Source organism: Stegodyphus dumicola, chromosome 5 (assembly GCF_044657685.1).
Source record: "Stegodyphus dumicola isolate Sdum_Otavi_A_Nest chromosome 5, ASM4465768v1".
Classification (NCBI taxonomy): Eukaryota; Metazoa; Arthropoda; class Arachnida; order Araneae; family Eresidae; genus Stegodyphus; species Stegodyphus dumicola.
Window position 1 is genome coordinate 225,257,513 of NC_140772.1, and position 27,611 is coordinate 225,285,123.

At 32.0% G+C, this 27,611-nt stretch overlaps 1 protein-coding gene across 5 annotated transcripts in view; it reads left to right on the forward strand.

Moving 5' to 3' along the window:
• Positions 1 to 27,358, forward strand: part of Rad17 (Rad17 checkpoint clamp loader component) — a 64,491-nt gene extending 37,133 nt beyond the window's left edge. For 4 of the 5 annotated variants that reach the window (XM_085817733.1, XM_085817734.1, XM_085817736.1 and 1 more), the window contains 5 exons: positions 1,857 to 1,988; positions 16,608 to 16,647; positions 16,737 to 16,817; positions 16,935 to 16,989; positions 25,054 to 25,569. In XM_085817733.1, the coding sequence (XP_085673859.1) occupies positions 1,857 to 1,988; positions 16,608 to 16,647; positions 16,737 to 16,817; positions 16,935 to 16,989; positions 25,054 to 25,219 (474 nt within the window). In that variant the 3' untranslated portion in view covers positions 25,220 to 25,569. Of the gene's footprint in view, positions 1 to 1,856; positions 1,989 to 16,607; positions 16,648 to 16,736; positions 16,818 to 16,934; positions 16,990 to 25,053; positions 25,570 to 26,769 lie in introns of those variants that run through there. The other variant, XM_085817735.1, reaches the window with a different exon arrangement.
• Positions 27,359 to 27,611: the final 253 nt, after the last annotated feature.

The following is a 27,611-nucleotide window of genomic DNA, read 5'->3' on the forward strand; positions in this document are numbered from 1 at the left end:
TGTTTAAAGTTCTTGATAAATAAAAGCTTTTCTTCCTTACCCTGGAATTTCTCAGTATAAAAATTTAAGAAAATTGCAAAATTAAATAAAATTAGTTAAAAACATAAAATTTAAAAAGTCTGATTGAATCGTAGCCTATTTTAAATTAAAATGACATCATAAGTTATTTAATAGTATGATTCATATATTATAAAACTAATTTAAATTTATTTGGCATGCTTTTGAAATTGCTTCATTGCACAGTATGAAAATCTCCCATTTTCTTTGTTTTTTGCTTGGCAACCACCTAAATTTTCAAATTTCATGGGTAAGTGAATCACAGTCAAATTGTCATTTTGAAAATATGTATGGTATGCACCAAATGAAAATCATATCTAGTTTTTAATACTTTTTTTTACACAATAACGCTTAAAAGAACACAGAACCGAATATTTTCCTTACAGAACAAAATACTAAAATATTAATCATTGTGGCCATCACTTAATACTACTGTTGCAACTTACTTTTAAATAATTGCATAAATTAAAATTATGCCTCAGCACCATTTCATTTGAAATAGTATTTAAAAGTTTTGACAATAAAGGGTGGGCTGTGATATGCACAAAATTCCTTGGACATATTTGCTATATATAGATGGATATTATCATACTCAAAGATGACCCGGCAGATGTGAAAACACTGCAAAAACAACACATTGCTGGATCTCATTAATGTAACATCACACCATTAAAAATGCTGCAATGGATCTCTAATTGCAATTATATATTAAAGCAGTGCTTCCTGAGCAGTGATACGAAGTGTAATAGACATGTTCCATTTCAGATTGACATAGAGTGAATAATATGGCTAGGAATCTTTCTCTTATAAATTCTGTAATCTTCCAATCTAAATAAAAGTAGTTACTGAACATACAATTCTAATCCAATGCATTTCGGGCTTCATAGTTATGACACTTATAAATGCTGTTTTTTAATATCTAGGAATTAGTAGTAAGTGTAATAAAGGAAACTGCAAAAAAAATTCCAAGTGTTTTGCAACAACTTCTTGACATTTTATGTTCATTAGATATGAAAAATTTGTGTTGAATTACAGATATCACTCATATCTTCCTCTACTGCCTGATTCTTCTAGAATGTTGTTACCTAGGCTTCCTGCTGCCATCATGATAGGCATGGGTACTCTGTTGGGAACCACTCGTAACAACATCACTCCAGCCTATATTTCAGGCAAATTCATCTTTATGGCAGACTATTTCCCTGTAATGTGTAATGTGACATTTTTCAGCTGAATCATTTGATGTTTGTCACATTTTCATATGCTACAGTATTACCACAAAAGCAATCTGAATTGACATAACAGTCAAATAATGTAACAATTAGATGCTTTAAAGTGGAAGTTTAATATATGGTTTTTGAACTATTTTGTGCATTCAATTGCTGTTCATTTTCTATCATGTGCATGTCTTGCTAAGAGTAATTTGCATAGTAAATTTCAAGAGTTAAAATGGTTTTTCCAAGTAAATGTATTTTTAATGTTTGCAGTATCAGAGCTGGTAGACAGTTATAAATTATTTACTTTATCTTAAATCTGGCTTTGCAAAAAATGTGTTTAAAAAATAAAGTAATTTTTTATAAATATTTACATATTTATTACATTAACATTATTTTGATGACATGTTATATATATATAAATATTTTTTTTCATCATAGCCATATTTATTCCAGTCTTCAAATCTAACTTCAAACTGTTGTAGCATATGCATTAGTACATTAAGTATTATTCAGTTATCAATATAAAAGAAATGCTTGTATAATATAAAGTGTTTGCATGTTTTCTGAAGTAATTCTAATTTTTAGAATCGAGAGGCTATGAATGAATATTTGGTTTCATTATCAGCACGAGGATTAATGTTTTGCATCAAGTCATGTAACACAGGGAAAAAATGGAGACCACTTCATAAACCCCAGCTGTATGATAATGTGAAAAAGGTATTCTTTTATCTACTGAAACATATACTTCACTTGTATACCTATGTCTTAAAAAAAGAAACTTTTTTGGATTTCCTGTTTGTTGTATTTCTGAAAATAGTTTTATAATCAAACTGATGCAAAATATGGTACTTTTTATGCTAGCAGGGTGCCACTTAGCACCAAACATAAACATTGGCATGAAATGTAACTATATAGCGATTTCCAAGTTTCATGCAGTGTTGTCAGAAATATTTCAACTAAAGTAGCAGAAGTATTGAAAAGTCACAAAAAATAGCGTATGACACCAGAGATCTCATGATTTTTGTTACGTAATGGTCATATATATGTTCACATGATCTGTGACATCATCACAAACTCAGTCTCTATTTGGTTCTGTAAGTTACAGACTATTCGATTCTTACTCATTTGAATTATGTATCACAGTTTTGGCGAAAATTTTAAAACTCTATTGCAAACTATCCATCGTTTAACATTCATTTTTTCTTTTAATCAATTCTCAGTTAATTTAGGTTTTTTTTTAAATTATTTTTTTCAAGTCCATTGTTAAGTGCTTCCTTACATTTGTAATGTTAGTGCTTTTGTACTAATTTATTTCAGTTCATTCTTCTAATTCATTATTTTTTGCTTTTCAATAAATTTTCCTTCCTGCTTGGTTGACTTATTTAACTTTATCATATTCTAATAAAATCCCTGTTGTTTCATTGTTAAGTTTCTTTATCTTGTTATTTAGAAAACAGATTTTTCTTTGATTTTTAAGTCACCTCAATTGCTTAGTTCTGAGCAATATTGTAAATCAGGAGAATGCATTTCATCCTTTCTGTATTTGAGTACCCAATAGACTTTACTAATAGAATAATGAAGACTTACAGTCGGAGCTGAGGAGCTCCGACTGTAAGTCTTCATTATCACCATAATATTGGGTGAGAAATTAACTCAAAAACAAAATTAGTATAGTAATAAAACCATAAATATTAGTGAAAAGTGTCATAACTCTGTTTCACACTTTTTTGCAATATTTTCCCTTTCAGTACTATTGTTTTTACTGAATTCTTCTATCTATAAATACAGTGCACTCCTTGCTCCATGAGTTCAATTTTTTTTAAATAATTGCCCTTTATGCAAAAGGCTAAGGACTCTAGTACATGCTGTTTTCTTAAAAATGTTTTTAGTATTAACTTTTTAAATTGTATGTATATACTTATATAAAATCTCCTTCTCTTCAGCAAAATTTTTTAGCATGGAAAAGAGAAAAATTACTGATGTATAGCTAAATAAATAAATGAAAGTCATTCATTGTGCTTAACGCTTTGGAGCGGTATTACAAGCTTTATCCAGTCATGACATTCATTTTGTCACTTGGTATATATACTAGCTTATAATTTAAGATATTTTGCTTTCTTGCTCTCTATAATAAATGAATGTAAGATTATGAAAATAGAGACTAAAATAAGTAATTATATAAGTAATTATACAAATTTAGCTAATAAATGTTTTTTTTAACTAAGATATTCATGACAGATTTAAAAACCTGCATTGGCTAGAGGGTTACTACTGAATTTTATTTATTTAGTTTTTTTTACTGAGTTTTAATGAAGAAAAATTCAGTGTTCCTGTGACATGGTCATTCATTTTAAGTATGAAATCTAGGAGTTCTAAACACATTTTGTTTTGATGTTTTGGTTTTAGTTGAAATAGTCTTAAAAATATCCTTTCTATAGCTGCATTGCTTTTTGCCAAACTTCAGAGATTAAATAAATAAATCAGTTAAGCATATGAAAACACTACACTGTCACTGAAAACTGTTGGCACCAGCTCTATGATCTCAGGTTTGGTGGCTGCGAGTCCAAAAACAGATCAAACTCATTTTGGATGTTCTGTGTAGAATGGAAGATAGCACCAGCAAGATGTAGCTGCAGGTGTGAAAAAAGGTTGAAGTCTGAAGTAGTGATGTGGGACCTATATGGTAGGTGTGGCAAAAGATCACATTCGAGTCTGTACAGAGTACAGCCGTTGAATGATCTTACATTATCTTTGTGTCACATGTGATCTTGCATTATTCTGGTTATATACAGAGACGTGTGGTTTTGTATTACCTTTCTGTGCTGGAACTCAGTTCAATGTTTTTCCTTGATAGCAGCGTCAACATAGACCAGCATTTCAGTGTACACCTTACTGTTGATGGTTTTACATTTGAAAATACCACAACAATCCTATCAGATACTAAGCTTGATCTTTTTGTTAGTCAAATTGTGCTTTGCGATGCTGCTGTGAGCTGATCAGGTGCAGACCAACCGGCTTTTCGGCCTGTGTTGTTGAAGTAAATCCCCACTTTTTATCACAAGTGACAATCCGGCCCAGAATTTTGTCCTTGCATTGACAACTGAGCAGGTCCGAACACTTCTGTCCTTATCTGCTTTAGTCAGCTCATGTGGCACCGAGTGATTGAACTTGTACGTCAAGTTTATGCAATGCATAGTGTGACTATGATATGAATATATTATGAACAATAGACCACTGATGTATGTGTCAGAAGAACCAGAGTTCAAAACTCTGACCACTTCTATTTTTTCATGTGAATGTTTCTGACATGATACTAATGTTAAACTCCTTAGCAAACTCTCAGGTGGTTGCATACTGATCTTCTTCCAGAATTTCTTGGAGGCGGACCTGATCAACATCAGTACGTTGGTCAGAGCACTGTGCTTCTTGAATGTCATAGTTCCTTGTTTTTGAACTTGATCCACACCAATTACAGTACAAAGTCCGTAATCCGGACGTCCATTATCCAGAATGATCTATAATCCAGACCTCAAAGCCACAAATTTTTTTGTATTCTTTACACATGTGCGTTTAATGTATAATGGACGGTATAAGTTAGGCTAAAATTATCTTTACTGATTCTAAGGCATTTCAGTTAATGTTGCAGATTGCACTGTTCCTTAATCTTCTAATTGGAACCGCCTTATTATTTTTAGCAGACTGTTAGAGCAATTTTATAAAAATAAAGCTTGAACTTTCGATTATGTCAAAAAGAGTTTCTGATTCTGGAGCTGCCAGAGGATTTGGAAACTGAAAGCAAATAAAAAGTAGCATTTTTAAAAATTATGTTAAATTTCTTGAACAATGGCTAGACTGTTCAAGACTTTTTGAAATTTTTTAGCATAAAATCTGCTGTGTGGTGCATCGCAAGATTGCGAGAGGATGTGTCTCCAAATATGTTAAAAAATGCTTGGCATAATTTATAGCCAGCTACCATATTTCATTGTGAGAACGAAGAAGATGATAGCTGCGAATTTGAAGGTTTTTGAATGCAAACTAAAGGTGAAATTTTCCAGTTATTGGATTTTGTAAAGAAATGTGGAGAAACAGTAATAAATGAAGATGATTAACAGAATTTTTTTATTGCGACGATAATGCCCCAATCATCAATCAATTAACGGACGGCAAAATCTGTAGTATGGTTCTAGATCCAGAAAATACCACTTCTGGTAGTGAAGAAAGTGACAGACAGGTTATTGAAAATGAAAAAATTTCAGTTAACAAGTTAGTCAGTATTCTCGACACAGCAATTACAGGACTTGAACAGTGGAACTTTGTAACTAAACAAGAAATTATGTCTATTAGAATTAAAGAGAAAGCATTAGCACAAAAAACGAAGCAACTTAAACAACTTACATTGAAAGAAATGTTTTATAAAGTAAACAAATGAATATTAAGCTTTTTTTTTTATAAATTTTGATACCCTTTAGATCATAATTGCTCTTTATTTCATAAATTATGGTTTCATGTTTTTAATTGTATAATTTCTGCATGCCATCTTACCAGATTTAAACTGATTATCTATAACCCAGAAAAATCCCTAATCCGGAATCGCTGAAGTCCCAACGAGTCCGGATTCCAGACTTTGTACTACGAGGGCCATCCAGGAAGTAGATTACGTTTCCGTCTGTGTCCGCTAGGGGCGAGGCTAGCGCGGCCATCTTGGGGTCAGAGCGTTGCGCAGCTCAGTCTGCATCTAGCCGTGCTAGTGAGAGGTTCGTGCTGTGCTCCGTTCAGATACTGTGACGGTTTGAAATGTCTGCGTTAATTGAAAATCCCGCGAGCTGCGAGGTGCGCTCAGTAATAAGGTTTCTGACTGCAAAAAACTGTAAACCGATAGAAATCTATCGGCAGCTTCGTGAAGTGTATGGGGACAACATTATCACTGAAGGTGGAGTGCGTCAGTGGGTCATAAGATTTCAAAATGGCCGAACCAATGTTCACGACGAAGATCGAAGTGGGAGACCCAGCATAGTGACCGCCGAACTTCTCGAAAAAGTCGATGCTAAAGTCCGTGAAAATCGAAATTTCACAATAACGGAACTTTCTTTGAGTTTTCCACAAATTTCGCGAAGTTTGTTGCACGAAATCATCAGCGAAAAGCTTGGTTACCACAAGTTTTGTGCAAGATGGAAGGCAAGAAGAGGTAACGAAGTGGTTGAAGGCGCAGGCGGCCGAATTTTTCGACGAAGGAATTTCCAAGCTCGTACATCGCTACGATAAATGCCTTAATTTGTATGGTGACTATGTAGAAAAGTAGTATTTGAGTGTGGCTTTCATCTGTATATAATAAAATTTGTTTCCTATACTTTGTTTATTTTTTTATTCCAAAACGTAATCTACTTTCTGGATAGCCCTCGTATAATAGGATATCTCCTATATTAATTTTATCACACCATTTGGAAACTGAGGAATGGTGGAAATCTAATTATTCTGTTCTAAACCTTTGTTTCAGTTGATATTATACTTTCTGAAGATATCTATATCATTTTAACAATACTGACCTTTTTTGATTTGCTCCAAATCAAAAACATTCACATGAAAAAACAGAAGTGGTCAGTGTTTTGAACTCTGGTTCTTCTGACACATACATCAGTGGTCTATTCGGTATCGATTTCTTTTATTATATTAAGAAAAAGTAAGAATAACACTGCTTTCCTAATCAAATATTCCTTTTTTCATTATGTTTATAATGGATTCAGTAAAAGTGTTTTACTTCTGCAAATGTCTTTATACTCGTTAAGCAGCAATCAACATAAAAAGATCTCATAGCTTTTTAGTACTGAGTATTGTTTTTCCCATGATTTTTTGGAGAAATGGTGATCAATAACTACCATTAGCAAAAACAGAATATAGGTGTGACAAAATAACTTTTGAAATCGTAATCATCATACCTTTTGAAATCGTAAAAAAAATCTCAGTTTCTTTCATCTAGTCCACGGATGTCTAAACTATGATTATTTGAGGGCTGCATTGCAAAGGGAAAACATTTGCGGGGCCACATTGCAAAGAAAACAAATTGCGGGGCTCACATACAATATTTTTTAACAAATTGAAATTAAAATTAGCTATATGTTGTTTATTAAAATAAATTAACTTCTTTTTATTATTAATTTTTTTAACTTGAATTAGATATGTATAGGTACACTGTACAAAAAAATATGGGACAGTTCTATATCTCCCATTCTACTGGACGATTGACGAAATTCAACTTGCTTTTTCATGTCTCGAAAGCACGACTTAGGATATGTATTAGATTTATATATAGCACTGTCCTAACATAGATATTTTAACACAAAATCAGACGTTTTCTGAAATAACATACCAATGTTTTTCCATATTTCAATTCTACGACTCAAATTACGCCTAACTACCAAGTTTTGTAAAAATCACACTAGTAGTTTTTAAAAAATTAGCTCTCAAAATTTTAGCTCCTCAATGTTAACTGAGTTTGGTATATATATTTATTAATCTCTTTTATTAAACTTATTTGATTCTTCCTTTGATATTTCATAATTAAGGTTCATTGCAAATAAAACTCACCTATTTTTTATGATTTGATTTTAAAATTTGTATTTTAAAATAATTTTTATAAATTTTTCAAAAAAATTTTTGAATTCTATGAAATTTTTACCATCATCTTAAAGTAGACATATTTCTAAGCATACCTGCAAAAAATAGTTTTTTATTCAAAATTTCCAAAGATATATGGGAATTTATATATATTGGAGCATTTTGAAATTTGGCATATTTGGTGAAAGTGATAAAACATCAAATATGGTTTAGACACTTTGCTAAAATTATTTGGAAGTAGAAACAATGTGATTTTTTTTCTGCTCATGCACAATGTAAAAAGGTAGGAACGAGGTGCCTTTTTTTCCACTCTGGCATAATGGAAAGGAAAGGATAATTGATTGCCACATATTAAGAAGAAAAACTGAAAAAATTGTGCCAAGATAAATTTTTGAATTTCTCCATAAATTTCGCACTAAATTTTACAAAATTTAATATCTAGGCATAATTTGAGTCTTAGAATCAAAATATGGAAAAAAATTGGTATGTCATTTCAGGAAAAGCCTGAATTTTTTTGTTAAAATACCTATGTTAGAACAATGCTATATATAAATCTAATATATATCCTAAGTCATGCTTTCGAGATATGAAAAATGCAATTTGAATTTTGTGAATCGACCCAGTAGAATGGGAGATATAGAGTTGTCCCCCCTTTTTTTTCTGCAGTGTACATATTTATCATTAATTTGTAAAAGTTTTGTTTCATTTAGTTTGGATTTCATAAAGATGGAAAAAATTCAAATTAATGAGATGGATGATTTTGCTTTTGTTGAACTAGCAAATCGATATTGGGTTCAGTAGACAAGGTTGCAATTCTTAATGCATTTTCAAGATGTTTGTCAGTGATCTTTGCCCTATTTTTGTTTTTTGTATGCCTCATTTTCGAAAATAATTGTTCACAAATATAGGTACTGCCAAAAGCTGAAGACATTAATAAAACATGATTGTCATAATTAGAATATTTAGCGTGGGGTAGGTAATCTTTATAAAACTCCAGTAAAGAAATATTTTCAAATTTTTCTTTCAGTTGAATGTCACTTTGCAGTTAATATATCATTACATACTAAGATGTTTTTATTTAATTTTTTTATTTTCACATTACTCGCGCGTACCTCAAGTCGATTATATATGAATCAAATTCAAACATTTATTTTTTTAAATAAAAATGTATAAATTTAAATACTTTCATAATTTGCATTTGGGTGGCATTTTAAAGACTTTTGGAGCCCCCTTTAGAGACCCATGATTTAGACATACCCGTAAAACTCTTCTAATGTCCAAAATTTCACCAGTTTCATATAAGCAAAATCTTGCTAGAATAGAAAGAATAGTTTTTAGTCAAATGGGAATCCCAATGTCTAAGTAGTCAGTTAAAGATGGCTGATTTGAAAATTTTGCTGAAGCATTGAAGAGTGTTTTTACTTCCTTATATGAAGTAGAGGAAGTATTGTAATCACAAAAAATTCCGGGTATCATATTTTAACAAAAAAAATCCATTTTGACTGCCATCGAATGCAATTTAACGATGTTTTTTTGTGACATCCGTATGTAAAGACAGAATAAATGGCTCTTTTTCCCCAAACGAATTATAAAACTGATTTCACATGAATTCAGAAACTATTTTCATGTACGTATGTATGTATCACATAATTCAAAAATGAGTAGCCTCAGAATGTTAAAATTTTGTATATAGGATTCCTAAAACATGTAATTATGCAACTCCCTTTTTGGTTGCAATCGGCCACATTCTTATATGTTAGTAAAATGTGCATTTTTTGCTTTAAAAAATGATTGAAATATGTTGTTCTTATCTTCCGGTTAACCCTTTGCAACAGGCACACCTAAAGATTTCCTTCTGTATGCAATTTATGAAGAAAAATTTATTGAAAAAGGGTTTATACTCTGAGCCTTCTTTATTTAAAGTAGATGGTAGCTGAACACAAACCCGTCCATATATTTTAGCATTTTTTTCCGTGTTTAGTTTTTTAAGAGCTTTATTTTTCAAAGATATCTTCCAAACTTTTTTTAGGGTATAAAAGGAATTGTTTGAAAAGAAATTTGTATGTTATTTTTTTGGCTATATGCTAATCGCCTCATTCTATATTAGTTTAAATTTTTGCCTTGAAATCTTGCCTAAAATCGAATGGCAAACCTCAGGTGTTCCCAGAATGGGCTCACCAAGAAGCTAGGACAACTCTGAGACTTTATTCTTTGTTTCTCCGCATCTCATCGATCAGTTCATTGACAACGGAAAGGTGGGTACAGATCTCTGTTTCATTTCCTGTTTTTCTCTTTCTTCTTTTACTCCTCCCCCCCTTTTTTTTTTTTTTTTTTTTTTTTTTTTTTTTAGAGAGAGAGAGAGAGAGCATTTGGTTATCAACTAACAAATTGTTGTGGTGATTTTCTGAAGGTCAAGGGTAATTTTATCAGTTAGCTGTTTGGTTCTTCACTGGGGCAGTTCTCTTTTGCTTTCGTTCAAATTGCTTTGAGATAGTGAATCTGATACGAATCCATGTACATATGCATAAAATGCAATATTGGGTAGTGCTTTTTAACAGGTGGTGTCACTTTCACCACCATGAAAAAAATAGGTTAAAGTGTAAATATAAAATGTAAATATCATATACCCAAGTTACTTTTTTTCCCATTCAAACGCATGTAATCATCATATAACAAACAAAAGAGCTTTTTAGGGGGGAGAGAGAAGCAGGTTTCCCCATGGCACACCCAGGGTAATGCTAAATCTGCTATGGTATTCAGAATCTAGTATTTTTAAATCACAGGCCAAAATATCTTACTCTTTGATGCACTTCTCAGCAATACTTGTTTCTGCACTCTTTTAGAAGCTCTATTCAGTAAGTGAGTAAGTGTGCCCGCTTCAAACACACCCACAGAATTAAAACGATAAGTGCTATCTTCACAAAATTTTTCTTATATACTACTCTAGACCTAATTATATACTACTCTAGACCTAATTAGATTGCTTACCTTTTTTTTTTTTTTTTTTTTTTTTTTTCTTTCCGAAATTCCAACTTTAACCCTCTCACTGCGTACTTTTTTTATCAAAAGAGGTTCAAAAATTGCATATTTTCTTTTATTACATATTTCAAATCTACATATATTTTAGAGTTAAAATATAAAAAAAAATTTTGTAAAAGCATTGTTTTTTCAATATAGAATTAGATCATAGAAAAAGCTTGTCAGACTACCGAAATTGAAGAAGAATAATATAAAGGAAAATTTTGAAAATTAATATTGGTTAAATTATGATTTATTTTATAAAATACAAAGGTAAAACATATATACTAATGAAAATATTTGCATAATGTAATATTTTGCATATCAATTCATTGTCGAACGTTTTTAAGAGAAACTGAATTTTCAGATTCATCATTATCTGCAGAGGAATCCGAGAAATTCTCATCAGTTTGGCTATAACTATCTTCAATATACTTGAAATCAGAGTCAAAACTACTATCAGTGTCAGAAATATCGTCAGGAATATAGATTATATCACTCGCAAAACGCTTCCGGCCAGACATCTTTGAACTCTGAAAAGCGTGCGCAAAATGCTACATTACGTATTCTTGTATATTTGGGAGAAATGTGGACAACTAACGCCATCCGTTAGCCCACATCTAAATAAACAATTAAACATCACAGAAAAGCCAAAAGGAAACCTTGAAAGGGGAAAGAGCGGGTTGCACTGTTAAATAGACGGCAAAAATTCACACAAATTTTGCTACTTTCACGTTGCTTGTGGAAATAGTGGGATGCACTGCAAGAGGGTTAAAAGGGAGTGTGCTGGAAAGGGTTAAGGTTTTTATGCCTTTAGTTAATCTGCATGCAATAGTTGTAAATTTATCAACAATTTAAAAGTTGTTTAAGTTCTGCTAATCCTAATATTTTGAAAATAGCAGCCATATTTGTTTACATTTGAAACTTAGCAGAATAGTGAATTAAGTCTTCAGTGTCTTTTTACCGAGTGGGACCAAAAAGAAACTTGGTTTTGTGCACCGAAAAATCTGCCTTCATCCCTGCTGGTCGAATTCTTGTTTTTGTGTAGAAACTGTAATTTTAATTGTAAAAATAGTTTGTTTAATTGTTTTAACTGTATTTGCTGTTTTATGTTTTTCTACATCTTTCAATTTTTAATGAAGATAATGTGAGTTTTATGTAGTTTTGCTTTTCCGCAAAATGAGAATTGAATGAGAGATATATCTCTAAGGAAATACGAGGAAATAAGTTGAGATGAAATGAAGGGAAAAGTGTGTATAATTTAATATTCCATACATGGAAGTCATGTGGTGTACACATCAGATTTTTTTCATGGAAGATATTAAGGATGTTCTTTAATGACTGTATGATATTGGATGCAGTGGATAAGTTCAACTCTTCTTGGGAAACTTCGTCTATCACTCCTTTCTGTAGCCATTAATAAATCCTTTACGTCACTTATCATGCCGCCTGATTTTCTCCAACTTTTTTGTAGTAGATTAGACTCTTTTCAAAGACAGGTCATAATTAGGTCTGAGACAGGTCACAGATAATAGTGCATGCTCAGTTTTCCAAGGCATATTAACCTCGTATGTGCTATTTTATGTTTGACAAACCATTTCTTGAAAATGAATCGTAGCAAGTCTTCTTGACTCTTCTTTAATTTCTTGTTCAGCAGGGTCTTGTATACCTAATACAATACAAAGTCCATAATCCAGACTAGCCGGGTAGTAGGCAATTCCGGATTAGGGATTTTTCCAGATTATAGATCATCAATTTAAATCTGGTAAGGTGGCATACATTATTATACAATTAAAAATATGACATACACAAATTATACAATTAAAAATATGAAACTGTAATTTATGATATAAAGAGCAATTATGATCTAAAGGGTATCAAAATTTACAAAAAAAAAAGCTTAATATTTATTTATTTACTTTATTAAACATTTCTTTCAATGTAAGTTGTTTAAGTTGTTTTGTTTTTTGTGCTAATACTCTCTCTTTAATTCTATAAACAGACATAATTTCTTGTTCAGTTACAAAGTTCCACTATTCAAGTCCTGTAATTGCTGTGTCGAAAATACTGACTAGCTTTTCAATCAAAATTTTTGCATTTTAAATAACCTCTCTTTACTATCGGAAGCAGTATTTTCTGGATCTAGAACCATACTACAGATTTCGCCATCCGTTAATTGATTGATGATTGGGGCATTGTCATCGCAATGAAAAATGTGCCTTCGCTTTGTAGATCCTTTAGCAGCTCCAGAACTGGAAACTCTTTTTGATATAATCAAAAGTTCAAGCTTAATTTTTATAAAATTGCTCTAACAGTCTGCAAAATATAATAAGCCGGATCCAATGAGAAGATTAAGGAACAACGCAATCTGCAACATTAACTGAAATGCCTTAGAATCAGTAAAGATAATTTTAGCCTAGCTTATACCATCCATTATACATTAAACGTGCATGCGTAAAGCATACAAAAAAGTTTGTGGCTTTGAGGTCCGGATTATAAATCATTCCAGATAATGGACATCCAGATTACGAACTTTGTACTGTAATTTGAAATCCTACAACTATGAAGTTGGTAGATCTTCTTGAGACAACATACAAACAACAGCCATGCTTATTCTTCGCTGATGTTCGGGTTGAGGTACTGTAACCAACCCACTTCTGTTTCATTAGCAGTGGTTTTCAGTCAGAGATGAATTTCATATGACTTCAGGGGGAGGAATGCAGTCTGCCTTTTATTTACCTGTTACAGATTTAGTTTCAGTTTATGAATACAAAATCAACTTTGATATTTATCAGCATTTTCTATTCTTCTTATTTAATTTATGAAACACATTAAAAATAATTTTGATTTAAATAAATGTACATGTATTTTTTTTTTAATTTTGGAAAGGAAGGTGGGAATTATTATCTAGCAATGGTGAAAGTTGTGCATGCAGGAAAAATGGTTGAGAACCACCATTCTGTAGCCATTATGCCTGTTCTTAGTTGTTCTTGTTTCCCAGCAAATAACTTCCTGACAATGTCTGTTCCTGTCAGTACTTCAATAGGGCCTACATTCTCTTGGTTATCAATTATACACATTTCTTTATTTCCTAACACACAAATCCAAGAAATGTATCTTATGTTTGAAATATTATTACAAATGACATCATGATCTACAGCACCTTATTTACAAGAATGATTACCATCAGTGCTACTCAAAAAAATCTTGTAACATTTATGTTAATAAATTTTATTTCTCAGTACACCAAATAAAGAGTGACTAAATTCTTCCTCGTATTGTAAGTCAAAATCTATTTCTTAGTCGTAGACCTTAAAAAATTATTTTTTTTAGCTTCCTGTATCAGTTATTAATTTAACTGTACACTTTTTATTCTTACCCTGTACGTGTACAGTCACAGTCTGAAGGAAAATTTCATTCATAGCTTCAAATGCAAAGAATCAATTGTTGTCTCTTTTCTCTAACCATTTTCTGCGTGTTCATTTCACTAGACTTATTACATTCAAGATTAGGACACAAAAATTTCAAATGCTTTTTTGAATAGGTCTGACACATTCATCAACACATTGATAACATTTGTTCAACACTGAGTACTGAGGTGACCCTTAATCATGTATATTCTTCATAAACTTTTCTTTTTTACCACAGACATTTTTTTCATCTAACAGAATAAAAGATGGTTTTTCACAACTATGCATTTCATAATCTCTCAAACAAAATGAACAAAAAGGAATTGCTTCATGATTCATCAAATCCTATGCTAAAGGAATATTTCGGTCATCTGTCAAGTGCTTGCAATCAGAAAAGGAATAAATATTCCTTCTGCTTAATTTTTATTTTTTCTTCTGACTGAGCTTTGCTTTTCAGAAATTCAGTTATTGCATCAAGCCTTGAAATTCTCTATTTAGATTCAATAATTTTCATTTCTTTTCAAATGATTGCAATATTGTTCCACACTGATCAGTTTTTACACCTAAATTGCTCAGTGCTGTAAGTTGTGTCTAAAGTTTACACACAACAGACTAATCAAATAATATTATACAAATGTTATACAAATTAATCAAAGAATCATATTGCTTTTTGTCATGTTATCCAAAACAAGTTTTATTAACTCTTGAACATGAAAAATAATTTGAGAGTTCTTTACAGCCAAATATCTCAATGAGGCTTTCTGTAGCCAAACTATGATTTTCATTCATCACAGGGAAAGGTTCTACAATATCCCTAGCTTCTGAATTTCAGAATGTAAGGCATTTTTTTTTTAATCACTTGTGAACTTATTAAGTTCTACTTTTTGTGTTGGTGCAAAGACTTACATTTCCATCAACAACTAACTTGTGACTACTCTGTGATGGCATGTGGTTGGTTTTAATTTATTTTATTTTAATATTATCTGGACAGCATTCCAATCCTAATTGAACCCTAGTAACCTTTCCTTGATATTCTTCTTCTATTTCAAATTTTGATTTGAATTCTTTATCATAAGTTACACTATCTAAATAAGCATTGTATGTCAATTCTGTTATTTCCCCCTTCCTTTCAAACAAACAAAAACACATTTCTATTCCTTCACTATCTACATTAAGATCACATAAAATGTTCCGTAGTCATTTTATATGCTTTTATAAGAGCACAACATTATGAAGTTTTATTTCTTTTCATCACTTCCATTTTGTCTTAAAAGTTTAAAATATCCCAGAAAAAAATTGGTTAAGAATAATATAGAAAATTCAGTAAAACAATTAATAATCAATAGCTCGAAAATGGAAGTATAAGATAAATTGTTTTACCTTACCTAGTCTTTCAACCAGTATGTTCTCAGCAAACTAGCAAACCTGAAAGCTCAAAAGTGTGAAATCATTGTCTAATCTAATTTAATCAAATAAATGAGCGGCTTGCTAAAAATATGAGGAGTTGAATGATCTTTTTGATTTTAAATATATTTTAATTTCGTTTGGCACAGTATTTCATACATTCGTTCATAATATATTATATCCATTTGCTTGAATCAAAATAATCATCTTACAGTCTTTTGAACAATAGCTATGTTGCCATCCTGTCACAATTAAAAAAGCATTGTTTACCTCTTTCTTATTTGTGAATCAATGGATGATGCAAAAAATCCACGATTACTAACTTTACAGCAACCTAGCTAACAGAAAAGCACCTAAAATTTTAATAACTGTAGGAAGTGTTCATTTCTTATGAAGTCACACAAGAATAAAATTTTCTATTGCAAAAGGCAGCTTATAAAAATTTCTCCTCTATTTGGTTTTGTCGTTTGCTATTAATTTCATATTTTGATATCAAGATGTGTTTATTAAGGTAAATAAAAATGTTTATATTTGTATTTGAATTTTGATAATTTTTATTTTGATATGATAATATTCATATAAAAACAAAATTACTTAATCAATTTCATTCTCATATTAAGCTGAAATAGGGCAAAATAAGAGTTGCCATTCAGAAATTTAAAAGAATAGCTTCTGTTTGTACTAAAAGATGAATTACTTAATTGAAGAAAGTAGTGTTTTAACTAGTGCAAAGATGTTTGAAAATCGTGATGTTTTGATTTATTTCAACTCTATATCATTATATATAAAAATTCTGAATTACATATTTTATTATAATGAGAGAAAAATACCTGAAAACGTGGCTGCTATATGTTTTAAAACATGTTTGTTGATATAATTTTTTGTATTCTAGATAAATCACACTATGACAGCTTTGAAAAATGTATTTAAAGGTTAGTTGAACTTTGTTTATAATTAACTTAGATTTAACATAATTTTTAAATGAAGCTTTAAAATTGAACAAACTTTTGATATATTGCAGAAAAAAGTCTTACTATGCGTGAATTGCAAGTTGATTTAGTCCCATTTATTCCCAAGTTAAAAGGTGACTTCTTTACATATGGTATGTATTAAATAAGAAGGCTTTATAAATAGTGTATAATAATTAAATATATATTGCTATAGTAATTACATACAATGCTTATGTTTGTGTTGTGTACTATTTGTTGTGTTTCTTTAGAAAAAGTAAAACTCGCAAGAGAACTTGGAGATATGAATGTGAGAAAAGCAATAAGGTAATATTTTTAATCTCATGTAATCATAAATTGCTATATGAGAAATATAGGCATTTCAAATTTTGGTATGAATTTCCAGTACTTTATAAGAAGTACAGAGTGCTTCATAAGAAACCTAGATGAAAAAAGAGATAAATGATTTTATCTTAGTTTAGCTTCCCATATGCATTCCAGGCCCACCAGGAGCCGAGCAGCGGTAAAATTGCTGAACACTGGTAGTTCCAACCAGGGCTCGATTCCAAGTGAACAGGCTGGCTGCATGCATATTTTCATGGTTTTCCCCATGTGTAAAGTGTATATGAGCCAGTTTCCCTTAGAAAGTCCTCCGCAAAAGCATCCCTCTCCTTAGACAGATAGCTTTAGTATGCTTTGCCATAATCAACTAAAACAAACCCATATGCATTCCATCCAATGCTGTATATTTCTTGGTAGGTTCATAGTGCTCCTTGATGTCTATAGAGGTATATATGGTCTGTTAAAATAGCCTTTAGTATCCTTTTTTCTCTGGGTCCATCAGTGACTGAACAGTAAATGGTAGTTCAATCCAGGGTTTGAATCCTGGTGAGTGGGCTGGCTGCATGGTCGTTTTCGTGATTTTCCTAGTGTATATCTCAGAGCTAATTACTCTGAGAAAGTCCTCCACGAAGGTATCCCTCCTCTTAGGCAGATAGCCCTCGAGTGCTTTGCTACAACTAATAACCCAAATCTTTTTTTCTCCCCCTTTCTTAACTACTGTTAGAATGTTACCTTTCAAAGTGACAGCAGCAAGGTCTTAATTAAGACTTTTGAAACCAGATTTCTGTAGCCAAGAAGAGTTTTCTGCCAGCTATGTAGATAAAAGATTGTCATTGTACCTTTGAGTCATAATAAAACATCAGGGTTCATCCTTGTATAATATTTGTTTGAATTTTTTTTAATCAGATCTACTTGTATTCAAATTTTTAATGCAGCAATTCAATCATTTTTCTTTTCTACTGTCATTGCATATGATTTTTCCCATTAAGCAAGTTACAGATACACTCACTTCCAAAAGTTAAGCACGGAGTGGAAAATGCTAATTTCCGGAAGCCAATCAGAATTGAAGAGAATGCAATTCGCTGCAGAGGTAGATGGAAGTATGCAAATATGTTAGGTAAGATAAGATATAAGCTGGCTAGGATAAGATATAAGTTGGCTAAGATAAGATATAAGCTGGCTTCTTATAAGATACGTCTTATAAGAAATCTTTATGAAGGGTTATAGAAGTTGATTGTAAGTGCTGATAGATGTTTAAAAATTTCGTACAATTTGTTTTCAAGACATACGTGTTTCTATCACTTCCAGAAGACGAATGGAAGATTCTGAGCGCTGGCGTGGTGTGGGGTGCATTGAAGCAGGACAATCGATTACAGATGTTGCTCTTTTCTTCGGTATTCATCATTCTGTAATTTTACGTTTATGGAAACAATTCCAAACCACACAGACAGTTGTCCAAAGGCCTGTAGCTGGTCGCCGAAGGGTTACAACCCCCGCGAAAGATCGATATACAGTCAAAAGTCGTTAATCCGGACACATCGGGACTTCGATTCCGGATTATAGATCATCAGTTTAAATCTCGTAAGATGGTATGCAGAAATTTTAAAATTAAAAATATGAAACCATAACTTATGAAATAAAGAACAATTATGATCTAAAGGGTATCAAAATTTACAAAAAAAAAAAAAAGCTTAATATTTATTTGTTTACTTTATTAAACATTTCTTTCAATGTAAGTTGTTTAAGTTGCTTCATTTTATGTGATAATACTTTCTCTTTAATTCTATAAACAGACATAATTTCTTGTTCAGTTACAAAGTTCCGCTGTTCAAGTCCCGTAATTGCTGTGCCGAGAATACCGACTAATTTGTCAATCGAAATTTTTTCGTTTTCACTAACCTCTCTGTCACTTTCTTCATGTCTTCATCCATTTTTTGCAGCAATTCCACTTTTTGTTTCACGGACATCGAAACATACTTTCGTTTTGTAGATCCTTTGGGAGCTCCAGCATAGGAAATTCTATTTGACATAATCGAAAGTTCAAGTTTACTTTTATAAAATTGCTCTTACAGTCTGCAAAAAATAATAAACCGGATCCAATTCGAAGAACAACGCAATCATCGACATTAACTGAAATAGATAATTAGATAATTTTAGCTTATACCGTCCGTTATACATTAAACGCGCACACGAAAACATATTCTGCGCTTGCGCACATGCATATGCGCAGTCGTAAAGGTCTTACACACTCGTGTAAACGCCTATGCGCATGTGTCAAAGCGGCGCATGCGCAGAAAGTTTTTAGCTTTGAGGTACGGATTATAGATCATTCCAGATTATGGGTGTCCGAATTAACGACTTTTGAATGTATTGCTATTGTAGCCAAGCATAATTGCAGAGCGACCTCCACACGTGTGACGTATGTGGTTACAGTGTCCATTGGTAAGGCAATTATTTCTGCAGCTACTGTATGCCGAAGATTACATATGAGTGGACTGTACGCCCGGGTACCTCGAGTTTGTGTTCCTCTATCCTTCCAATCAAGAGGGGCACGATTATATTGGTGCCAGGAACATGTCAGTTAGAATGTGTCTGACTGGGGCAATGTTTATTGATGAATCAAGATTTGCTCTGGAGCCACATGACAAGCATATAAGGATATGGCGGGAACAACAAACATGCAGTCAGTCTCAAAACATCACTCATTCCGAGGCGGAAGCATTATGGTGTGTGCAGGGATTTCATTAGGATACTGCACCAACCTACACATCTTTAAACGGGGTTCTTTGACAGCTATCTGGTATCGAGATGAAGTCCTAGAACCCATTGTGAGATTGTACGCTGCAGCAGTTGGCCCTACTTTTGTTTTAATGGACGATAACGCACATCTCCATAGAGCTGACATTATCGATGACTACCTGGAGAGTGAAGGGATTGCGTGTATAGTGTGGCCAACATATTCGCCTGACCTTAATTCTATTGAAAATCTTTGGGATGCTCTCGGCTGTGCTGTATCTTCACGTTTCTCACCTCCAGCCACTCTTATTGAGCTGGAAACTGCTCTACAAGAAGAATGGCAATTGCTTAATTCTGCGGTGGTTGATGACCACCTAATTGAAACATGGTCACAAAATGTAAACTTTGTATACAGATGAGGGAAGGATCACATACCCTATTAATGTCCCTTTTTTTTTTTTTTTTTTTTCATTTTATGCTGTTTATTTTCACTTTATACATAATTTTGTTTAAGTCTCCAGTATGTCATTATCTGATAACTTACAAAAATTTCATTTCTGTATATAATTATTGGTTTTGTTTTATGCATAAATATATATGCTACTTTCCTGCCGAATTTTGTGTCAATCAAAGCAGTATTTGCTGATTTTTTTTTTTTTTTTTTTCTCATTTTACATCTTTGTGCTTAACTTTTGGAAGTGAGTGTATAAAGCAGTTATAAATAAATTCATAACAAACCAACATCAGTTCATCAGCAATAAAAAACTAAATTATTAATTAGGCTAGGAGATTTTCTTTTTCTAAAAGATTAAGGAAGTTTATCTATGCCTGGCTATTGTGTATATGAGCCAACACCCTGTGCTTGATGTTGTAGATCAAATTACTCATTATCCATTAAAAAATAAGTAATTTTTATTCTCTGGGAAAAGAGGAAAGCATATTCAATGAAAGTTTATTATAATGAACCATCATGTTACAATGGATTTAATAGTTCAAATTAGGCATACTGATGTATCATTGTCACACAATACTAAAATTTTCCAATTTTCATTTTTCAAGGTTGGTAACTATGTTGTGCATTTATTGCTGCATTAGCTTCTAGGATATGAAGATTTTCTTCCTATCTTCTTCACATCAAATAGTGTAAGAAAAAAAATTGACTTATTAGTATGCAAAACTCTGAACTGTTTCACTGAATATATGCAGCTACATTTCAAATTAGCATCAACCATTTCCTACAAATGATCATTATTGAGAGTCAGGGGTTGGCTGCTGTACCAGGCATTCAGATTTGGGAATAAAAGTACATATTCTCTTTTGAAATAATATTTAGTATTTGCATTTTTAATAATCAAACATGATATTTCAAAACCATAATGCAAAACTTTTCTGTAAAGTTGAATAGAACAAGAAAGATTTTTAATCTCATAGCAGTGAGCTGCTCAGGTAATTTATCAAAGGGGAGAAAAGAGCAGTAGTGCTAAAAAATAAAACTGATGGTATGTGATAGATGCATTTTTTCCCCACAGTGTATGAGTGATTAAGACCACTGAATACTGGAATTTTGACCTGGTATGTTTCCAGGTGAGCAAACTAGCTGCTTGGTTGGTTTTCATGGATTTCCTCGTGTGTCGTATGAATACGAGCTAGTCCTCCAGGAAGACATTGTTCTCCTTGGCGTATAGTTCTTGTACGCTTTACCATACACCAACAGCCAACTACGCTAGTCGAACATTATCTGTTAAATGTTTTTGGGAAGTTAATCTTAATTTTAACTTGGAAGTAATTGCTAAGCTGTGCCTAATGAAAAGTAATGAAACTGTTCAGCATAATGAAAATAAGTCAAGCATTTTCAGATTCTAGTAGAAATTTGTTATTTTAACTTGCAGAGGAAAATGACAGCCCGTAAATTAAATAAATATAAATATTTATCAAAACCATACAATGTTTTTATTTGTTGTTATAATTAGCATTTGATTCATAATCAAATTACAATTTAAAGTAATTATTTGTATATTTAAGCATATAAGAAGCATATTTGTTATATGCTTTATTTGTAATATACAATATAAAGTCCGAAATCCGGACGTCCATTATCTGGAATGATCTAAAATCCAGACCTCAAAAACACCAACAGCGTTTCAGTTGTAGCCTTTATGCATGCACATTTGATTCCCTCCTCCGTGCATAATAAAACATCTGGAGAGTCATGGTTCTTAATTTCACTTCGAAACTAAATAAAATATCTTGTTATTGAGGAAACAATCATTTTAACATAAATTTATATGATCAGTAATTTGGCTCCGTTGCTGTGTATCTGCTTAGCAAACATCTCAAACTGAAACATTGCACATAGATACATCGTTGATCTGATGCCAACCTGGCAAATCATTACTTATTTATTATACTTTCCTTTCATCATCGCATGTTTATTAACATATGACAACTTGAGTAATGACTCCTGCAGCGATGCCTGTTTCGTCTCGATTAGAATATTTCTGTCGATTAGTACTGGGCTCTCGCCGCTGACATTATGTGGCGCTGCAAACGTTAAGCCAGTAAAAATGGGCAGAAATATTCTAACCGAGACGGAACATTAATGTTCCATCTCGGTTAGAATCCTCCGTCTATTTGAATTAAGAATAACTGATTTGTTATTCACATAAACCCAGAACCAGTGCCAGGGCTCGTATGGCCACACTGTGTCGCAGAATTTAGAACCCACAGAGCCTGCATCAGGCGGTAAGATATCAATCGCCGGCCCTCAATATGGCTCAAGTACAGGGTAATCTTTTTTAAAGTGACAGTGTTTGGAGTGCCCTGTAGCGCGGTCTAATAGCTGAAATGGCATCAAACTTGGTATTTAGACTAATCAAGACATACAATCGTACAGTTAAATTATTAATGTTTATTTACTACCTTAGCTTCCCCGGTGAGGAATTAGACCACATTCAATGTGAGAACCGTTCTCAGAAATAACACCATGCATTCTGTGCACAACGTTCTCCACAGACGTATGTAACATATCACGAAGAATATTCAGCACTGTCTTTGTTATGTTGTCCTTGAGAATAGACAAATTCGATACTCCACCAACATAAAGAGATTTCAAATAACCCCAGAGCCAAAAATCGCATGGCGTGAGGTCAGGGGAACAAGGCGGCCATGCAACTGGAAAACTGCGACTTATGACTCTATCATCAGTGAAGTTTTGGCGCAACATCTGCTTTACCTTATTACTAAAGGATCAATGTGTGGCGGAGCATCATTCTGCATAAAGATTGTCTGTTGGAGACAGTTTCATTCCTGAAGTTGTGGAATAACAAGCGTTTGCAGCATTTCGTGATATCTTTCTGCCTTTATGGTGCATATTTGGAGTCCTGTCGGAGTGCTGGTCTCAAAAAAGAATGTCTCAATTACAAATTCGGCTGTGAAACCACACCAAATAGTGACTTTTGGCAAATTTAATGGGATTTCATGCAAGGTGTGGGGCTGCTTAGAAGCCCAAATTCGAGTATTTTTGTGTTTACGGACCCATTGAGATAAAAATGGCACTCATCTCTCCACAGAATGTGCCATGGAAAAGCATCGTCAATTTCTACCCTGGCAAGAAACGATAGAGCGAATGTCACTCGCTTATCATAATCACTTGGTTTCAGTTCGTGCAAGCGGCTGATTTTGTAGGGTAAAATCCAATAACGCGCCACAAAACTCTCCATACCGTGGAATAATTCATGTCCAATTGTCGAGCTACACCCCAGGCGCTGCTAGTACCAGCAATGGTTCCTTGCGATCCTTTGACAATTGCAGTTGCCACATCAGTTATTATATCTTCTGATACTGGTTTACGTCCTCTCCCAGCGCGAATGGTCATTGACCCCATTTCCTCGAACTTCTTAATCATTTTCTTAATACCATTCAGAGATAAAGGCCCCTTTCGTAATTTTTTTCTGGTTCGAAATTCCCAAAGAGCTGCAGATGCATTACATTGATTCATGTAATACAGCTTCACCAGTAACGCATGTACAGGTAATGTGAGAGGTATGTCCACTGGAGCTCGTTTACTTCAGCTGAGATTATTTGTCGGAGCTGTCTACTACCTGCTTTTATAGTCCTTATTACTGGCGCTGTCATCGCACAACATTTGCATTTTTCTTTGATACCCGTGTTTTATGCTAATTCTCGTTATTGTAAGCTACAGCGGTGCCACAAAATGCCCTAGCGGCGATTTTTGGAACTAAAATCTTTTTCACAGAATCCTTTTTCCCATGTCTTGATTAGTCTAATACCAAGTTTGGTGCCATTTCGGCTATTAGATCGTGCTACAGAGCGCTCCAAACACTGTCACTTTAAAAAAGATCACCCTGCATATGTGGGAATTTTATTATTCAGAACTCTGATAAGCCTTAAGCATGTGCAAAAAATAGACATAAGTATAATAAATAACTAAACTAATACAATTCCTTAATTGTCTCAGTGTGCGATAGAAGCAAGATAAATTTTAACGGAACAACTTGTCATTAGTCACCAAGCTCATGCATAGCCAGATATGTACGGTGAAGGATAGCTAAATTTGAGGATGATAGCTGCCAATTTTAAAGATTTTCGGATATCGCAAAACAAAAGTGAAATTTTCCATTTAACAGATTTTGTAAAGAAATTTGGAGAATCAGTAATAAATGAAGGTGATATAAAAGAAGTTTTTCATTGTGATGACAATGCTTTTCAATCATCAATCTATTAATGAATGGTGAAATCTGTAGTATGGTTCTAGATCCAGGAATTACCACTACCGATAGTGAAAAAAGGGACAGAGATATTACTGAAAACGAGAAAATTTCGATTGGCAAGTTAGTCGGAATTCTCGAAACAGCAGTTACAGGACTTCAACAATGTAACTCAACAAGAGATTATGTCTGTCTACAGAATTAAATAGAAAGTATTAGCACAAAAAATGAAGCAACTTGCATTGAAAGAAATGTTTACCAAAGAAATGTTAAGAAGGTAACCAAATACGTACTAAGCTTTTTTTTTATACCTTTTAGATCATAAATACTTCATTATTTCATAAATCACGATTTCATATTTTTTAATTTCTACATGCCATCTGACTATATTTAAACTGATGATCTAATATCCGGAAAAATCCCAAATCCTGAATCGCCAAAGTCCCCACAAGTCCAGATTTCATTGTATTGATTCACTTTGTACTGTACTAATCTTTATTTTTATAAATTTCAAGATTTAAAAACTGTATTATTATTTATTACTTATTCTTTACATGTTCCTGTTTGTGCATTTTTAATTAAATAGGCCAGTAATTAAGCCTTTAGATGAAAAAGATTGTTTTCAAATGGATGAAATTGACACTAATCTGGAAAGCACAAGTAACATACAGCATGATGATAAAAATTTACCAGATCTTGAACCACCTCAGCTGTCAGATGAAGAAATAGTAATAGAAGAATATGACTTTTGAAGAAAAAAATTACTTTTAAAAATTTTAATGTGAAAATATTTTCTACTTTAAATTATTTTATAACTCATGTAATTTTTTGGAGATAATTAAAATATTTAAATTTCTAATCTAGTGCAAAACAAATTTGTTTTTGAAATGCAGAAACAAAAATTTTCAGTTTCATGTTTTTATGAGTTTTAAAAGACATTTGTTTTCCTACAGCAATGAATTAATAAAAAATATTCCTTCTTCTTCTATTTTAAGAAACTAACAGGTAATTAGGTTGGAGGAATTGTTTCTTCATATACAACCTTTTTCTCGGCTTCCCCTTTATTGAATGTAAATCTTATAAATATCAGATTCTTTTATGAGCTCAATGTATTCATTCTTTTAAATTCTGAAAATTTAATTCCCAATTATTATGCTTCAATAATTTCAAGCATTCTTTCTGCAATTATGAATTTATTTTTAAAATATCCAGTGTTATTCTTGCTGATTAAAGAGAGTTTCCTAAGCCTCATTATCCTCTGGCACTGCACATAACTGTTTGCTAAGTAGTCTGAGTCATACTGTCTATTAATGTAACAGTTTGACCATGAAATAGCAGGGCAAGCCTTATATTGATTTGTAGCCAATGAAACAGCCTGTCAGATAATGTTGGGAAAAAAATTTTGTCTTTCATTGGTATCTTGAGCTTGAGTGTAAAAAAACACATGGTGGCCTTAAATGATTAAGTATTTCAAGGCTTTTCATACTAAAACTAAATTTCTATAAGATTTGTATGTTATCATATCATATGGCATTATTCCTTCAGGAATTATATGTGTAAAATAGTATTTCTGATTTAGAAAAAATAGTACTTTTAGTATTTTAAGCTCAGTTATGAATTTTTGTATTCAGAATAATCGTTTTGTTTGGGAATAGATTAGTATGCAAAAAGCCTTTTTTCACAGTTCAAAATTTATAAGAAAATAACTTCATTATAATAAGAAAAGGACTTCATTTATTAATAAGCTTGTATAATCTGCAATGAATTTCTAGAAATTTCTCTCAAAGGTTTCAAATTTGATCAAAATCTAAATGTTGTCAAATATTAAGATTTAGTAAGAGATAAAGAAATATATAACATTTTACATACAAACACATGTATTTTTATTTATGCATAAAAGAAAAAATTTAATAAGAGAAAGATTGTTATTTATGTACATATTCTCAAGTTTTACCTCACTTGGTAAATTTTTTCTGAAAACTTAGAAAGTTTTCATAATTTGTTTATTTTAGTTAAAATTAAAGTTATTTGATGACTAATTAAACATGTTAGAATTATTTAAAAGAAATATAAGTTTAAGAATTTAATATTTAGCTGTCAATATATTTGAATTAGAAAGTGTAGTCACCAAGAAATGTCTTACAGGTGCCAAACTTTAGATTTCAGATAAAATATAAATATAAATTTTAATTTTTCGTTGTTATTATTATTTATGTATGTATGTTTTAATAAACATTTATTGGGCAAAATTTATTTAAAATAAAAAGTTTCTTATTTTTTTCCATTTTGTAAAAAAAAAAAGAAAAGAAAAGAAAAGAAAAGAAAAGAAAAAAAAAGAAAGAAAGAAAGAAAGAAAAGAACAAAAAATTGAAACCACTGATTAACAGGATTTCTGCAATTGGTTCAATTTTATTTTCATATTAAAATTTCTGTCATCTGTTAATTTTGTAACAGGAGGAACATAAAAACCTTCTTGATTATATTGTGAAACATATTTTTTTCAATGTTTACTTTTAATTTTTTCTCTGAATATCATTTATTGAAATCACTTTTTGGTTTAATGGGATCTTTTAACTTTTCCAGTTCTTTTACATTTTACATCTATAGTATCTTTAATTTTTAAACAGTTATCATCTTTACATTCCAAAAGAAATTCTTTATTTGTGACATCCTTTTCATTTTTCGGATTTCCACAGTTGGTTAAGGTTTTATTTTCCATATCATAATTTCTGTCGCTTATCAAACATTGTTTTCCTCTATTTCTCTTACTAAAGGGATAATGCACTGTCATTTATGTAAGAATAAAAATTTGTCATCTTCCCGAAGAGGATTTCATAAAAATTTGTATAGAAATCATATTAATTTTACAGGTTCTTCTCTGTTACAAAACGAAATAAAATCTAAGAGAGCCATTTGGAGCATGTCTGAGTTCATAGTGAAAATTATTGTTTAATCTATTTAACTATTTAACTCAAAATAATCTTCATGATATGAGAGATTAAAACAAAACATCAGATACAGACTTTCTTTAGGGCTAATTAAACAACATGTTTCCAGGGACGTTTTAAGACTTCTTGAGGCCCTGGTGCCTATGCAAAAGTAGGCTCCCCTGCATTCCTTTTATTTCATTTAATGTAAGGTTTA